This window comes from Jaculus jaculus, chromosome 8 (assembly GCF_020740685.1).
Source record: "Jaculus jaculus isolate mJacJac1 chromosome 8, mJacJac1.mat.Y.cur, whole genome shotgun sequence".
NCBI classification, from domain to species: Eukaryota; Metazoa; Chordata; class Mammalia; order Rodentia; family Dipodidae; genus Jaculus; species Jaculus jaculus.
In genome coordinates, this window is record NC_059109.1 from 139,979,956 (window position 1) to 139,996,521 (window position 16,566).

The following is a 16,566-nucleotide window of genomic DNA, read 5'->3' on the forward strand; positions in this document are numbered from 1 at the left end:
CCCCTACCTCTGCTTGCCACCTGAGTGCCAAAATTAAAGGCATGTGCCACCATACCTGGCCTCCTTTTCTTCTTTGTGGTGCTGGAGATGAAACCCAGGACCTTATACATAGTAGGTAGGCACTCACCATTGCTCCAGTGCAGCCCATTACTTCTGCTGTGGAGCTCCCACCGACTCACTTTCTGGTAAACTGCTGATGACCTGGTTGCTTCTGTGGTGAGAGTGGAGTGCAGGGGTGCAGAGTGAACAGGCACTTCCTCGGGGGATAGGGACTGGCCTCTGGGAGTGGCACTATGTTGGGTTGGGTATGGGCTAAAGCCTTGAGGTGTGTTGGGAGGTGACAGTGACATGGTGGATGTTCGGGAGTGAGCACAATCTCATGGAAGTTGGTCAGTGACTGTAGTGACAGTGTTGCCCTGGGCAACACACACTGCGATGAGAAGCCAAGCGAGATGCCCGGCACCTTCTGACCCACTCTTTGTGCTCTGCAGGTGGTTCTATCCAGGCAACAACCCCTACACTGGCACCCCTGACTGGTTGTATGCAGGGGACTACTTTGAGCGTAATTTCTCAGACTGCCCAGACATCTACTGAGAGCCTAGGAGCCCAGCTCGGAGGCCTGTGAGTGGACTCCCAGAGCGGCACTCTGAGCTTCGCCATAGCAGACACCAGCTTCTCCAGCCATGATGGCGGAGGTGGAGGACTTCATGCAGTCAGCCTCGGATTGCCCAGCACCTCACCTGCCGCAGCCCCTTCACACACACTGAGGCCTCAGAACAAGTCTGCAGCCCTTTTCCCTAGTGTGGCCACGGGCGCGGGCCAGCTGAGCTACCGGGAAACGTGTAACTGCGGGAAGCAGTCCTGCGCGCTCCTCACTGGGCTGTGGCTTAGGTTCTGGAAGGAAGGGTCCTGACCTACAAGAGGAATGATGACGCGGAGAAGGGTCCCTGAGTGAATGAAGTGAAAAGTTGCCAGATTCTGTATTTTCTACCAATCTTGAGAAGGTAAAGATTACTTTTCAAATATTTAAGTTGAAACTACTTGAATGGTGTTCTGCTGAAGAGCAGGAAACACGTTAGTCACCACTGTGTACTGTCCAGACAAAGCAGTCTCATCGGAAGCAACGTGGCAGAGACACCGTGACTTGGATGAGAAGCCTCCAGGACTGTGTCTGGCCAAGCACTCCCATGGCTTCCCCATCGCTGTAGGTGACGCCCACGCTTCCCCTCCACCCGTGTCCCCACAGTCTTGTGTCTCGTTGCCCTAGCATGCATGCTCCAGCATAAGTCATGCTGGGTTTTGCACAGTGAGAGGTCAGAGCAGGATCAATTTACCCGGTGTCATTAAAGTTGTTAACCACAAGTAAGGGTGGCCATCTCTACATTCCCACCAAATGATGGACGTATGTGAAATGTTGACACCCAGGAAGGCTGTAGAGCTCTTTGCATCAAAGATAGCCTGCTGTGTGCACACGCACACATGTGCTTACCCACTCGCATGCACACCCATGCAGTCATATGGGGCATAGTTTGCCACATCAGGCATTTCTGAACGAGAAGTTACTGTCATTGTAGTCCAGGCTTCCGATTTGCCTTTGTCATTAAAACACTTTGAAAAGCCAGCATGGGTGGAAAGCTTGATTTTGTAGCTTTGGGAACTGGAGGTGACATGTTGCCGTGGCAGCTAGAGATACCCCATTCATCCACTGAGAGCCAGGAACACAGCTCTTCTGTGGAAGATGCACTTTAAAAGATGCTTGTGAGTATGGCCTTACATGGAGCCTCGGTGCTTGTGGAGCAGTCCTGTGACTTGGATGTCCCTGTAGGAGGAAAAGGGCAGCAGGTTTGTGAGTGTAACATTCTGAAGACAGGTGTAGTGGCACACTCCTGCCACCCCGCACCTGGGAGGTGGAAAAGGGAGATCAAGTGCTCAGTCATCCATTGCGACGGTGAGCTTGAAGCCAGCCTGGGGTATATGACTTTTTGTCTCAAAAACAACCAAAATAGGGCTAGAGAGATGACTCAGCATTTAAAGGCCCTTGCTGGCAAGGCCTGATGACCCGGGTTTGATTCCCCAGCACCCATGTAAAGCCAGTTGCACAAAGTGGCACATGCATCTGGAGTTTGTTTTCAGTAGCAGGAGGCCCTGGCATGCCCATATTCTCTCTGACTCTTTCTCTGTCTCCCTCCTTCTGTCAAATAAATACATATATTTTTTAATAAAATAAGCAAGGGGGCTGGAGAGATTGCCTAGCAGTTAAGGCATCTGCCTGCAAAGCCAAAGGACCCAGGTTCAATTCCCCAGGACCCATGCAAGCCAGATGCACAAGGTGGTGCATGCATTTGGAGTTTGTCTGTAGTGGCTGTAGGCCCTGGCCCACCCATTCTCTCTCTCTATCTGTCTCTTTCTCTCTCTCTCAAATAAATAAAAATTTTAAAAATATTTTAAAAGCAAGGGCTGGAGAGATCACTCAGCAGTTAAGGCACTTGCCTGCAAAGCAAAAAGACCCAGGTTTGATTCCCCAGAACCCATGTAAGCCAGATGCACAAGGAGGCACATATGTCTGGAACACATATGTTTGTGTAAAACATAGCTTCTCAAAAAGATTTTTATAAGTTGCTGACCATGCCACATTGAGTTTGGTGCTGCCCTGAGGCCAAGCCATGAAAGAGTCTGCTATCACCAACACCCATGTCCTCCAGCCAGGGCTCAGCTTGGAAAAGCAGGACTGGCCCTGAGGTGCATCGGACTTCTGCCACTCTAGACCCTGCAAGCAGCAGCCCTGCAAGCCCTGCTGTGAGGGCCTTTGGTGGCAGGACCTCAGTTGCTTTTGGAACATAGTTCTCTAAGGAGGGTAGAGATTGCATGTATACACATGTGCTTTCATGACTAGAGAGACACAGGAAACCAGCTAGGGCCACCTGTGCAAATGAACACGGGCGTCTAGCTGGGAAAGTGGTGCACTCATGCATAGAAGCCATCCTCTCTTTTCCTGGCTCCCCAAACCACAAGGACAGAAAGAACAGGTGAGAGAAGAGCTTGGGAGGTCTCCTGTGTGTTAGCCTGCCCCACAGGTAGCCAGCCCCTCAAGGGATGCTCCTGCCCAGGCCTTGCTCCTAGAGAAAGTTCTCCTAGTGGAAAGGGAATCTACAAATTTCACATGTCATTACATCTCCACAGAGCAATGAAATGGAGAAATAACTAAAAGTCCCAGCATGAGCTGGGCCTGGTGGCACATTTCTGTAATCCCACTACTTGGAGGCTGAGGCAGAGGGATTACAAGTTCAAAGCCCACTAGAGCAACAGAATAAGGTCAAGCTCAGCCTGGGAAAATCAGTGGGACTTGGTCTCTAAAAGTAAAGAGGCTGGACAGAGGGCTCAACAGTTAAAGGTGCTTGCTTTCAAAGCCCGACAGCCTACATTCAGTTCTCTGGTACCACGTGAAGCCAGATAACACAAAGTGTTGCATGTGTCTGGAGTTTGCTTACAGTGACAGAAAGCCCTGGTGTACCCATTTTTTCTCTCAAATAAATAGGGTCCAGGCATGGTGGTACATATCTTTAATCTCAGCCATTATTCATTTGAGAAGCTGAGGTAGACTCACCATAAGTTTGAGGCCAGCCTGGGGCTACAGTGAGTTCCAGGTCAGCCTGGGCTATAGCGAGACCCTCCCACAAAGAAAAAGCAAGTGAAAGAGGGCTAGGGATGTAAGTCAGCAGTGGAGTACTTGCCTAGAATGTGAAAGGCTCTAGGGTCAATCCCCACTCTGCTTCAGGCCACTAGGAGCACCAATAGTATGTGTCCTGCTTGACAGGTTCATGGAGCAAGGAGGGCACTGAAGGTTGTACCTTGCCCCTTGGATCCGCAGGAGAGGCTGGTGCACAGGAAGTCCTCAGAGCCCTGACTTCTTTGGGTCTCAACCTGTGGGTTTCCCCTGTGTCCAAAGAGGACCCTAGAACACAGCCTGGTGAGACAGTTGAATTGGTACAGGAACTGGCACCTCCCTTGAAGCCCCTGAGAACACTCCTCACCTTGTCCTGTGCCCTCAATAAAGACTGCAGCTCAGGTCTCCTTGTGGGATTTAAGGCAGCCATTCTTCCCTTGGGCTGCTTCAGACTAGGCTGTTGCCCTGAGGCAATCCTGAATGGCCATGACACCCCCATCCATTCTGGCCTGGCCTTTGTCCCCAGACTGTGTGTGACTGACCCTTCACCAACACTATTCATCCCATCCAAGTGGAAATATCAGGCAAAAAAATGCACTACTGAGGTGTATTTATTTTTATAACTGTCAATACCTATCTATTTAAATTAGTCGAATCAGTCTCTGTGTCTTACTGGAGGACTGTACAGATCCATGAGTCTAAGTGTTAACTTCCAGACCCCAGGAGACATTCTTTGGAAATGGGTTGTGGTTGACCCTTCCTTTCACACTGAACACCTTTTTGCTTTCTTGCTGTGACTTTTCTGCAAAGGACTGCAAACAAACCCTCATACCCCAGAGTTGGTACTTGGCCTGGGCGTTCTGCACGATTGCCCTTGCAAATAGATTATATCTTCACACTGCTTGTCTTGGTGGAGATAGTGTTCAGGGGACTTAGCATCTGCAGGTAGCATGCCATCAATAGAGGATTTGGGGTCTGAGTGGCAGCCGCTGTGCTGAACTGGGGCCTTGAAGCTGCTGCTGGAAACCACCAAATGCCTGGGCTGAGGTTAGCTTGGCTGCCTGGAAGGGGACCCAGCAGAGGCTCATCAGTGTCACCTGGTCCTTACAAGTTCATGTCAGAACGGTTCCAGCTGCACAGAAGAGGTGGTACCATGCCATGGGGCTTGGCCACAGTGCCTGGCCATGTTGGTATGTTGTGCTGTGATCCCCAGTCTGGCCCAGAGGTGGAGGAACAATGCCAAAAGGTGGGGGCTGCCCAGGGTTTAGAGCTGCTGGTGGGAGGTGGAGCTCAGGTCCTTCCTTACAGGGGGCCCCCTTTCCACGGCAGATTACTGTGAATCCCAGCAAATTCACACTGTCCTCTTAACCACTGCTGTAGCCCATGCAAGGAACCTTGCAGGTGCTCCATTATGTAGGCTTCCCCAGCTCTAGCCACCCCCGCCTGGCTTTTATCCCTATGGTCCTACCTTCCCCTTTAGTCTAGCTGTTTTCATGTGGAATAATGCATTTGAAAGACTCCTGTGGGAGTGAGAGCCAACCATGTGTTTCTTTTGCTGAACATTGAAGTTCTACCTTTTGTCCATTCACCAGCTTATGGATATTTGATTTTTTCAAGTTTGAGGCAATTATGAAGAAAGTCACTATAGACATTTGGCTTTCCTGGTTGACATTTCTATCTTTTCTTTTCCTTTTTGACAGAGTAGCACTTTGTAGCCGAGGGTGGCCTTGAACCTGTGGTCTTCCTGCCTCAGCTTCTCCAGTGCTGGGATTACAGGTGTGTGTCACCACATCTGGCCTGGTATCTACTTGCATTTCTCTTGGGTAAATACCTAGGAGATACTGTCTGGGTCAGACGACAGTTGTATGTTTAGTAAAAAACAAAACATTGCCACTCTGCCCAAGACAGAGGGGACAGTAGGACTAAGCAGTGTTTGGCATCGTCATAGGCCATTAGCGGGGAAGCTGCAAGCTAGAACATCACAGAAAAGCTAGAACATCACAGAAGGACCGCGCAGAGAGGTGACAGATCCCGAGCCTCCCAGCACTGGTGCTGGTGGCCCGGGAGCAGCAGGGCTGCTCACCATCTCTGAGCCACTACAAAGCAGTGCGGCCCCTTTGGAAGGCAGCTGGCCGTTTGACAGGCTGGGCTGTGGAGTGCTTGCCTGGGCTCAGTCCTCCGTTTGACAGGCTGGGCTGTGGAGTGCCTGCCTGGGCTCGGTCCTCCGTTTGACAGGCTGGGCTGTGGAGTGCCTGCCTGGGCTCAGTCCTCTAGCCCTGCGTTAACCACGAGTGACAATACTGTCTGTAATCTCGTACTCGGGAGATGGAGGCAGAAGGATCAGAAGCTCAAGGGTGGTAAGGCATTTGCCATACGAGAGTAAGCTCCTGAGTTCAGATCCCCACAACCCATGGAGAAAGCTGGATGCTGGCAATGCCTATGCTCCCAGCATGTCTACGTGAGAAGGGAGGCAGAAACTGGAGAACCTCCTGAAAAGTCCAGACCCAGCCAGCCAGGCGAACACAGCACTGAACGAGGGACCCAGCTTCAAACACGGAGGAAGCAAGGACTGATGCTGGAAGTTGTCCTCTGACCTCCACACACGTCATGGCATGTGTAGACCTGCACTCACATAAGAACACGTGCACACATGGACAAAGACCAAAAAAAAAAAAAGTTCCAGGTTATCTTTGGCTAGCTGCATAGGTTGAGGCCAGCCCAGACTACCCTAAACACTCGGCTGGCCATGGTGGTGGCATGCCTGTCACCTAGCACTCCAGAGGGGGAAGCAGGAGTATTGTGTGTTTGAAGTCAGCCTATGCTATAAAACAAGACCCGGTCTCAAAGAACCTGGACGTCCTCCCACTGCACGAGCAGGCAGCCAGCCTCGGCATCTCCCTGAACGAGGTGGAGACATCCACAAAAAGGCCTGCGTAGTAATTACAACCAAGTTCTCCTTCAGTGAGTGAACAGAACAGAACGGAGGTTCATCTGAACTGTGGCCTGTGGTGCTCACAGGATTTCAATCTGTACAAAGACACGGGGACGTTAAATTCTTGTTGAGAGGCTCCCCTGTGTGACTCCAACTTGACGTTCTGGAAAAAGCCCAACCTTGGAGGCAGAGTAGGGGTTGGGGTGACCGTGAACTCTGGTGCTGTAAATGTGGATGCATGTCATTCCCTATGTCAAGACCCAGGAGCTGTGCCAGGTGTGGCGATGCACATCTGAGACCTTAGCAACACTGGGGAGGTGGAGGCAAGAATATGGAGATTTGGAGGCCATCCTGGCTGTGTAATGAGACCCTGTTTCAAAACAACAAAAGCCACAGGATGGCCAGTGCTGCCATGGCTTGTCTGTGTCCTGTGAAAAGTTCGGGTGTTGGAACTTGACCAAAGTTATGGTGTTGAGAGGTAGGACCAGAGGCCAGTGGGCTTTAACGGTTCCTTCCTTGTAGGACCTAGGCCCTTAGAAAAGAGGTATCTTGCCACACTCTCCTAACTTGCCCTGGCACCTTCCACCGTGTGAGGGGACACCATTTATCACCCAGCCCGGGGAACCCAGTCCTGCAAGAGACGAGCCCCTGGGTCTTGGCCCTGGATTCCAGCCCCAGAACCAAGAAGTGTCCCCCAGGGATTCTGTTACACACTGAGTGAAACCGATGTGGGCTGTGGACTTGGAGAACATGGAGTGTGGGAGAAAGTTCATCAACTGTGATAGACATACTTTCTGGAAGGTGCAACCCGAGGAAGCAGGAGCAAGGGGGCAGGGTAGTGGGAACTGTCTGTACTTTCTGCTCAGTTCTGCTCTGAACCTAAAATTGCTGTGAAAGATTCAGTCTATTAATAAAACAAATGAAGAAACAATCTACTTCTGCCCAGCTCTCCCGCAGGCCGCACTGTTAGGTATTTCTAGCCCTGAGGACCCCATACTTTGGCACAGTCCTTTCTAAAGGATGACTTGTCATCCGTGCTTTGAGGACATGGGCACCTGTCTATGTTCTATGCCAGCCTGCCCTCCCTACCCAGGGTCATGGAGCTGCTGGGTTTGCTCTCTGCACTGGGCTTTTGGTCTTGTTTTGAAATGCTGGGATGGTGTGTGCTAGGCAAGCACGTGGGGCCACCTTGCCAGCCTGGGGTGTGTTCTTTTCTACAGTACTAGAACAAACCCCACAGCTGCTATGAACTGAAGACATTGTGCAGGAGCTATCCTCCAGTAGTGCGCAGAGGTCAGGGGTCAAGTTAACAACTACTGCCCACACAGTCCCCCTCAGGCTTCTGGGGGGACCTCATGTGTGTTCCACTGTGTGTGTGCACTGCGACTGAGCACTGGTGAGCTGCAGCGACTGTGGGGAGAGGCCTCTGCCCTGTCAGTGCCCTCATGCAGCCCTTATAGTGCCCATCCTGGACCCCAAGCTTCCTCAAGCAGAGGCTCGCGAAGAGGACCAGAAAGTGCGCTCAGCCACCCAGGCTCCCAGGAGGTGCGAGTCCAGGGTCCTCAGCCATCATGCATGGCCTGGGGGAAGTCAATCGGCTTGCTTCTCCAAAGTGGATTCCATATGATCCCCAAAAGCAACCTTGAATAGGCTGGCTCAGAATGGGGGACACTGGCTGTGGCAGCTTGCCTAGAGCCTGATTTTCTCATTTTTCCTTTTTTCTGTTTCATAAGTAATTTGACATCATAATCTACTAGGTGACTGTTAACAGTTACAGCAGGCCAATACTAGCTAGCTTCACTCAACCTTTATGGAAACTTGCAGATTCAAAAAAATGATCATGGCTGCTTCAAAGGATAGCTCAGTGGTAGAACATTATCTGAGCACATGTTAAGCCCTCAGTTTGATCCTGAGCCCCTCCCACACACAGACACAAGAATTATCAATGAGAGCAGGAGTGATGGCGCATACCTTTACTTCCAGCTCTTGGGAGACAGAGGTAAGAGGATCCCTGTGAGTTTGAGGCCACCCTGCAAATACAGAGTGAATTCCAGGTCAGCCTGTGCAAGAGTGAGACCCTACCTCAAAAAAAAAAAAAAATTATCAATGGTCCCAAAGATCTTTTGTTACTATGGGCTTATTGATACTTAACATATCAGAAAGAAAGAGGAAGGCGTTCAGAACACAGCAACTAATCACAAAATAAGCCTGGGAATTTGGTTCAGTGGTAGAGCACTTGGTTAGCATGCATAAGGTCCTGGGTTGATTCCCTAGCACAGCAACAAAGATAAACCCACAACTTAACAAAAACAACGTGTGTCCCCCTGCCCCTGTCTCGCGGTAGCCCAGGCTTACTCTGTAGTCCAAGGCTGGCCACAAACTCACCTTGATCCTCCTACCTCTGGGATTAAAGGCATGTGGCCCCGTGCCCAGCTGCACCCAGCTTCTAATGTGAATGCTGGGGATGGGATCAAAGGCAGCCCTCATGCTGGGCACCAGGTGCTCCTACACTTCCCCTGTCCTGAGGTCAGTTAAATATTTTAAAGCCAAGTTCCCTTTCCTTTCTTCCTTTTTCTTTGTGAGACAAGGTCTCAGTCTATATTGCACGATGGATTTGAACTCACAGGCATCCTTCTGCCTCAACCTCTCGAGTGCCAGAGTTATAGGTGTGAGCTCTCATGCTGGCTAAATTGAATCATTAAAAAAAAGTTTATTTGAAAGAAAAAAAGGCAGATAGAACGGGCACGCCAGGGCCTCCAGCCACTGCAAAAGAACTCCAGACACATACGCCACTTTGTGCATCTGGCTTATGTGGGTCTTGGGGGATCAAACCTGTGTCTTTTGGCTTTACAGGCAAGTGCCTTAACCGCTAAGCCATCTCTCCAGCTCAATTAAATCATTTTTGTAGTCAGGAGATCGAAAGTCCACAGGACGTCCAACAAGACAGCAGAAGCACGGATGTAGCACTTGGTGCATCAGAATGTCAGGAGTTCAAGTGACAGCTACGGGCAGCACCAAAACACCTTAGAAGTAGGCATTTGCTTGGTTTTATTTTTATTTATTTATTTACTTATTTTTGAGACAGGGTCTCATAATGTAGCCCAGGCTGGCCTCAAACTCACCATCCTCCAGCCTCAGACTCCTGTTACTTTTAAGAAAATGCTGAAGAGCGTGGGAGTATACCTAGGGAAGCTAGAGTCAGGAGTGCCTGGCCCGGTAGTGGGACGGAGGCTGGGCTGGGGAGGGCCTGCCCGACTCGTGGACACGGTCAGTGATGAAGCAGAGAAGTGCATGCCCTGTACTGCTTTCACTGCGCAAGCCCCGCGCAGCGGGAGGGCAGCGAAGGGACGGTTTTATGTCTCGGGCCCGGGGACCTCGCTCACGGAATAACCGAAGTCAGCGCGAGAAGAGCCGGCTGCGCACGGAAGCCGGTGGGGGACCGCGGAGCACCCTCGTCCCCGCGGGCACGCCTCTGCGTAGACACGCGCCCACCGCCCACGGCCCGGCCCTTCCCCCGGACCCCCCAGACGCTCGCGGCGCCGCTCCCCCGCGAGGACCGCGGAGGACCACCGGCGCGCAGTCCTCGCGGGCCGCCGTTCCCGGCGCAGCCGCCAGGGGCCGCCGCCGCTCCCCTATGACACAGCAACAATAGGGGCCGCTCTGGCCCGCGCGCCCCGGCCCGCGCTTCCGCCGGAAGGGAGCCGCCGGTGCGCGGGGGTGGGGCTTCGCTTGATGGACGGCCGGGAGAACCAAGCGGAGTCAGGCTAGGGCCGGCCGCGCGGCTGACGGAACCCAATCGGTGGCGAGAGCGGCGGAGGGGAGGGGCGGGCCGAGCGCGGGCTTCCGGCGAGGCCCGGCAGGCGCCGAGAAGGAAGAGCGATCCCGGACGGCGCCTCTCTGCCGAGCGTGAGCGCAGGCAAGGTGCGGGGCCGGCCGGGCGTCGCGGGTGGGCGGCGGCGGGGAGCCTGGCGAGAGCGGGCAGCGGCGTGGCGCCCGCAGGCGCGGTGTCCGCTCGGGCCCTGGCCCCGCCGGGGCTGTCGCGCTGGGCTCGGACGCGGCGCGGCTCTCACGCTGCGGCGGTGACGTCGGCGGAGCCCGCGAGCCCGACGCCTTGTAAACGGGGGGAGCCCCCGGCGGTCGGGCCAGGCGCCGTGCGCCGTGCGCGGCGCCGAGGAGGGACCTGGCGCGTGCGACTGCCCTTCCGGGCCCCGGCCCTTTCTGCTCTTTCAGGATGACGACTTCAGGTGCTCTGTTCCCAAGCCTGGTGCCCGGCTCTCGGGGGTCCTCCAACAAGTATTTGGTGGAGTTCCGGGCAGGAAAAATGTCATTAAAAGGAACGACGGTCACCCCCGACAAACGGAAGGGTCTAGTGTACATCCAGCAGACAGACGACTCTCTCATTCACTTCTGCTGGAAAGACAGGACGTCTGGGACTGTGGAAGATGTAAGTGCCCGTCAGCCGACATGGGCAGCTGAGATTTGGGGGTGCTGGTTGTTGGGACCTTTCACTGCCGTGGGGAGTGTGGGGGTCCCTGGCTTGACTGGTTCCAGGTGATTAGTGTAGGTAGTGTCCCAATGTCAAGGTTGTTAGACGAGTGTTCCCACCCTGCATATGTAGTCACGCATCACATGGTGACCATGCTCCTTAGCTTTAGCCTAGAGTGGTGTCTTCACACAACGTCGAGATCTGCTGGCAACACCTTCCTGCGCCAGGCTTTAAGCTTGCAGTGCTGGGTGCCTGGCAGTGGAGGAGTGTAAAGACTGACCTTCACAGGGAGCGCTTTTCTAAAAAAGCTACTTTCTTTAGCACCCTTTGTCCCTAGGACTAAACTATTGGTAGTTACACCCAGGGCTGACCATTGCCTCTTCTTGGAGCACTGCTACCAGAATGTTTCTCTTAAAGGCATTCCGCATCCCTACCACCCTGGGCCCACTTTTCACAGTGACCAGCCCTAAGCTTTTTGCACCCCACTCCCACCCTTACACTTGGGTCCCACAAGTTTCCCAGAGAGTGCCAGGCCTTGGTGACACACGTGTAGGGGGCTGACACTCCTCATCTCATGGTTGCCAGGATTTAATTATCTTCCCTGACGACTGTGAGTTCAAGCGGGTTCCTCAGTGCCCCAGCGGGAGGGTCTACGTGCTCAAGTTTAAGGCAGGGTCCAAGCGGCTTTTCTTCTGGATGCAGGTACTCGGCGGGGGGGGGGGGGGGGGGGGGGGGTGTGTCTCTGTGGCTTGCCTTTGCTTACTGTGACACAGTTGAGCCTGAAGTTTCTCACCTTGCAGTAGAGTTGCTTTTCACAGACCTGGTGGGGCGTCTGTGAGCGCCTGGCCAGTGGTACTGTCTGCAGAAGTGGCTAACACATGCTGCTCTGGTCCCCATCTCCTCCTCCTAGAGCAGAGGCAGGGGTGTGTCTGGGTGGTTTCCCTCTGTGTCCTCAGCAACCCAGGCTCTCTAGCAGTGTGTCCTGAAGGCTTTTGGGTGCCAATATGGTTCCCTCTTAGCTATAGCTTCAGTGTCCCTCTGATTGGAGCCACATCTGGGTGGCTATCAGGCACATTTCCATTTCTTGTTCTGTTGCAGGTAGCATTGCAGCAGCCTGGGGCATGGGCTCATTCCTGGGTGTGTGGGTGCAGCCCAGGTCAGAAGCTTGATGGGGGCCTTCGTGTTCAGAGGCAGGGCACGCCTTTGCAGTGTGGACAGGAAGTGCCAGGGAGGAACAGGCTTCCTCACAGCCCATGTCTGGTTGCCTGAGCCCAAAGACCCAGAACCCAGCAAGCCGCTGAGGACAGTGAAGGGTGGCTGTGTTGTAGTAAGACTTTGTCAACATGGGTGGGGTGTCATTGCTCACTGCTGCTGTGAGGCTCCTCGGTTCTGCCAAGCAGTGGTACCAGTAACCTAATTTGTCATGACTTTCCTCTTTCACTGCCTTTCTTGCCCTGTCCCCATGAGGGCAGGGCCTAAGCAGTGCTGTCCTGAAAGTTCTGGGGGTGTGGCAGGGCAAACCTTCAAGGTCCTAAACAGCAGTGAGCTGAGGAATTAGTTCACGGCCTCCACACACACCTCAGGATGAGCCACACCATCCCCTTCATGAAGGGGTGACTGGCACACTAGGCCCCATACTCAGGAGGTGCTACTCTTGCCCCTGTGTTGAGCTTGGGCTGGGAGATACTTGGTGTTGTGAACAAGCAACTTTGCTTCTCAGGACCCTGTGTGGGCTGGGCCAGAATGGCTGGCCGTGTGGGTGCTGAGAGGTGTGTCCTCTGCTGCAGGAGCCGAAGACTGACCAGGATGAGGAGCATTGCCGGAAAGTCAATGAATGTCTGAATAACCCCCCGATGCCTGGAGCGCTGGGGGCAAGCGGGAGTGGCAGTCACGAGCTTTCTGCTCTTGGTGGTAATGATTACTTAGCTCCACGTGGGGTGGGTCAACAGTGTTTAGGGCAGAGGTCCTAGTTCAACTCTGTCCCCACCTCCATTTTTGTTGGACAGGATCAGCCTTGTCCCAGCTGCCTTCTTCCTTCTTCAGGGCAGTCAGGGCAAGGTGTCTGCCCTGGCCACCACTGCATTACCACAGTAGATGGCATCTGAGTTCTGTATTTTCCAGGTGAAGGTGGCCTGCAGAGCCTGCTGGGGAACATGAGTCACAGCCAGCTCATGCAGCTTATTGGACCTGCCGGCCTTGGAGGACTAGGTAACACACCTTTGGCAGCTTTCTTATAGACCCAGGGTTTCCTCCGGGTTTGGGAGGGGAAGAGGAGGGTCCGAGCTGCCCCATATTACTTCCCTTCACGAGGGCCTGGTTGCAAGCTGGGTGGGCAGACTGATCTTGGCCTGAAGCTCAATTGGGCATGGCTGAGGGTGCTTCCAGAATGTGGACCAGAAAGGTTACTATGACTTCCTAGGGCCTGTCCTGTTGGCATTCACCCTGCCTGTCCTGTCTGGTGCTTCCTACAGACTGGGCAAGTAGGCAGGGCTATGGGCATCTTTATCTTGTTTTCTTGATCCTTTAGGTGGACTTGGTGCCCTCACTGGGCCTGGCCTGGCCAGCTTGCTGGGGAGCAGTGGGCCTCCGGCGAGCAGTTCTTCATCCAGGTGAGCTCAGAGCCCCCACCTAGGCAGTGTAAAGGATCTCCCTGTGGCTAACACTGTTGGCAGGGCCAGGGTTATTGAGATGTGTGGTAGGATCTAGCGGCTGCAGCCCTTGCTTGCTCTTTCCAGCTCCCGGAGCCAGTCTGCAGCTGTTACCCCATCTTCCACCACCTCTTCCACTCGTGCCACCCCAGCCCCTTCTGCCCCAGCAGCTGCCTCAGCAACCAGCCCGAGTCCCACACCCAGCTCAGGTAATGGAACCAGTACAGCAGCTAGCCCAACCCAGCCCATCCAGCTAAGCGACCTCCAGAGCATTCTGGCCACTATGAATGTGCCCGCCGGGCCAGGAGGCGGCCAACAAGGTAAAGAACTTCAACGCTTATGTGGGTGAGGGGGTCTTCATGTGGCCACCACGCTGAGCCACTGATGGTCATGTGCTTTTGTCCTAGTGGATTTGGCCAGTGTGCTGACGCCAGAGATCATGGCTCCTATCCTTGCCAACGCAGACGTCCAGGAGCGCCTATTGCCCTACCTGCCCTCTGGGGAGTCCCTGCCCCAGACTGCAGACGAGATTCAAAACACGTTGACCTCGCCTCAGTTCCAGCAGGTAGGTTCTACGTCCAGGTACTGCTAGGGGGATGACCCACCCCCATGTCCCTAACACTGGCACTGACCAGGGTCTTATAGGCTGGCTGACTGCTGGTCCCTGTGCTGTGGGCACTCAGCTCTGGCCCAGCCCCTGCACTGAGTTGAGCTCTACATGTGCCCTCTGCAGGCTCTGGGCATGTTCAGTGCGGCATTGGCCTCAGGGCAGCTGGGCCCCCTCATGTGCCAGTTTGGCCTGCCTGCAGAGGCTGTGGAGGCTGCCAACAAAGGCGGTGAGTACCTGCTTCTCCACCTGGGCCAGAACTGGCTCATCTTGCAAAGCACTGATTGTCCATGTGTCCTGTCTGGTTATTGCAGATGTGGAAGCGTTTGCCAAAGCCATGCAGAACAGCGCCAAGTCAGAGCCAAAGGAGGGTGACGCGAAAGACAAGAAAGACGAGGAGGAAGACATGAGTCTAGATTAAATTATTGCCCCCTTGACTACGTCAGGTTCTTAGTTGTGTGGCTGTAGTGGCGTTTGTGCTCCCGTGCGCCCCTTCCTCTCGTTCCTCTTCACTAATAAAGCCCTTTCTTTACCGCCCACTCTGGTCTTGTCTCCAGTGTCCTGCTGGATAGAAGCTTGTGTGTGGAATCACTAGGCTTCTAGTGCCTACTGACTTGGGCCTGATAGAGGCAGTTGTCTGGGGGCTGGGTAGGTGGCAGAGAGCCCAGCATTGTCTGCCACCATGGCTTTGCCTGCTCACTGCCTCTCACATCGTATTTGAAGGCAATGCTCAGTTAAACAAATTACTTTTAATTTTCAAGACCTCAGTACTGAAGTTGGGTGGGGCAGGAAGTACAAAGTGCACAGGCTAGTTTTACAGTGGTCCATCTGTCTAGAAATGAATTGTCACTCACAGAACCCAGAGTGCTGATCAAACACCCATAGGTCTGTGGGAGACTTTAACGTGGAAGTAAGGGGAGGACACGCGTGTGATGCCGGAGGGCACTGCGACTGGGTGGCCAAAGCCTGCTGGACCCTGCTTGCTGCTGAGTCATTGTTTCTTCCTGGCCCATAGGCTTGGGAAGAAGTGTCAGTGCAGAGTGACCCCGGTTTGGGGCTAGGATCCTGGAAGGGCAGCCACTGGCCCCCACTGCCCCTTGGGCTCTTGCAGAGGCAGTCACGGTGACAGGGACTCCATTCACCACCAGCTTCCTTAGGCAGCCGCGATAGGCCAGGGGCACTGACGGTGCCAGAATGGACTCTGGAAGTGCAGGGGGTGGGGAAAAGGAAGAAAGCTGAATGGAGCGGCAGATGGGTCCCAGGCCCTGCCTGTATACCAGCCACCCAGCCTGGGTTCTGCTGCCCCTCCTCGAAGGGTGGGATGGGAGTGGGTAGGTGGTCCCACTGTCTAGTCCTCTTGGGATAGGTCGTACTCACTGGGCAGGCCCCCAAGGTGTAGAGGTGCTGGAGCATCGGCTAAGGCCACTGGCGTGGGGCCCACAGTGTGGTTGCTCTGTGCGTCTACCTCGAGCCGGAGCGTGTTCCTGCCCTTGGTCACTGGGGCAGATGCAATCATGCGTGAGTCCACTAGCCTACCTTGCAGCTGCCTCTAGCTAGGGCAGACCTCCGATCGTGGAGAGTAGTGTCTTCCTGGACATCAGAAGAGACCACTCACCTGCCACTCGGTGCCACTGTCCATCACATAGCGTGGGGTGCGTCACCCACGTGGAGAACTCGCCTGCCCCATCATCTGCCCGCAGCAGGACCTGGGGTGTGGGATGGTCCGGCTTTGCCTTCTGGAGGCCATGATACTGGGGAGGCCACTCCCCAATACCACGGCCTGCTGCTTACCTGTTCTGGGAACACCTCTAACTGCAGATAGGGTGGGGCCAGAGCCTGGCCTAGGTGAAAGATGAGACCAGAGCCTGCTAGGGGCCGTACTTCCATCTCTAGGCCCACATCTGACAGCGTGGCTTCTGGAAGCTCTGTGGGGAAAAGTCATGATGGGAAAGAGGCCAGGCCCAGCCTAGAAACCTTCCCTCCTTTGCTGCTCTGGGGCCTCCCTGGCTTTACCTACCTACTGTGAGAACTCCGCTGCCTGGGAAGAACAGGCCTTCCTCCCAGGGACCTGAGATGCAGGGTGTGACCCCCACCATTTGAGTGGGGGGCCCCAGAGGCTGCCTGTCCAGCTGCAGTCTCTTCACACAGCCACTGAAGCCCACAGACACCTGTGGGGAGATGGCTAGGGTCAGGCCAAGACTGCTGGGGTGGTCAGACAGGATGAAGGCT

At 54.2% G+C, this 16,566-nt stretch overlaps 3 protein-coding genes across 5 annotated transcripts in view; 2 read left to right on the forward strand and 1 right to left on the reverse strand.

Moving 5' to 3' along the window:
* The window catches only part of Osbpl2 (oxysterol binding protein like 2), a 47,487-nt gene extending 45,866 nt beyond the window's left edge, over positions 1-1,621 (forward strand). For both annotated transcript variants that reach the window (XM_045157374.1, XM_045157375.1), the window contains exon 14: positions 492-1,621. In XM_045157374.1, the coding sequence (XP_045013309.1) occupies positions 492-594 (103 nt within the window). In that variant the 3' untranslated portion in view covers positions 595-1,621. The remainder of the gene's footprint in view (positions 1-491) is intronic.
* Positions 1,622-10,408: 8,787 nt separating this feature from the next.
* Adrm1 (ADRM1 26S proteasome ubiquitin receptor) lies at positions 10,409-14,874 on the forward strand. 2 transcript variants are annotated; one of them, XM_004669488.2, is made up of 10 exons: positions 10,409-10,517; positions 10,827-11,040; positions 11,668-11,784; positions 12,870-12,993; positions 13,204-13,290; positions 13,610-13,691; positions 13,818-14,050; positions 14,138-14,295; positions 14,464-14,566; positions 14,652-14,874. In XM_004669488.2, the coding sequence occupies exons 2-10, from the start codon at positions 10,828-10,830 to the stop codon at positions 14,756-14,758; spliced, it is 1,224 nt and encodes a 407-aa protein (XP_004669545.1). In that variant the 5' UTR covers positions 10,409-10,517; position 10,827; the 3' UTR covers positions 14,759-14,874. The 2 variants fall into 2 exon arrangements, with proteins under 2 accessions (XP_004669545.1, XP_045013744.1); XM_045157809.1 differs by having other exon boundaries at positions 10,456-10,512.
* Positions 14,875-15,067: 193 nt separating this feature from the next.
* Positions 15,068-16,566, reverse strand: part of Lama5 (laminin subunit alpha 5) — a 61,195-nt gene continuing 59,696 nt past the window's right edge. The window contains exons 75-79 of the mRNA XM_004669450.2: positions 16,355-16,505; positions 16,129-16,262; positions 15,953-16,043; positions 15,715-15,834; positions 15,068-15,538 (exon numbers count right to left, since the gene is read on the reverse strand). Coding sequence (XP_004669507.2) covers positions 15,237-15,538; positions 15,715-15,834; positions 15,953-16,043; positions 16,129-16,262; positions 16,355-16,505 — 798 coding nt within the window. The 3' untranslated portion in view covers positions 15,068-15,236. The remainder of the gene's footprint in view (positions 15,539-15,714; positions 15,835-15,952; positions 16,044-16,128; positions 16,263-16,354; positions 16,506-16,566) is intronic.

Excerpts from the sequence above, each read along its gene's own strand:
- Adrm1 (XM_004669488.2), top strand. The coding sequence starts at position 10,828 with ATGACGACTTCAGGTGCTCTGTTCCCAAGCCTGGTGCCCGGCTCTCGG. Across the intron at positions 13,291-13,609 it reads TGCCGGCCTTGGAGGACTAG|GTGGACTTGGTGCCCTCACT; the intron begins GTAACACACCTT and ends TTGATCCTTTAG. Across the intron at positions 14,051-14,137 it reads GCCAGGAGGCGGCCAACAAG|TGGATTTGGCCAGTGTGCTG; the intron begins GTAAAGAACTTC and ends CTTTTGTCCTAG.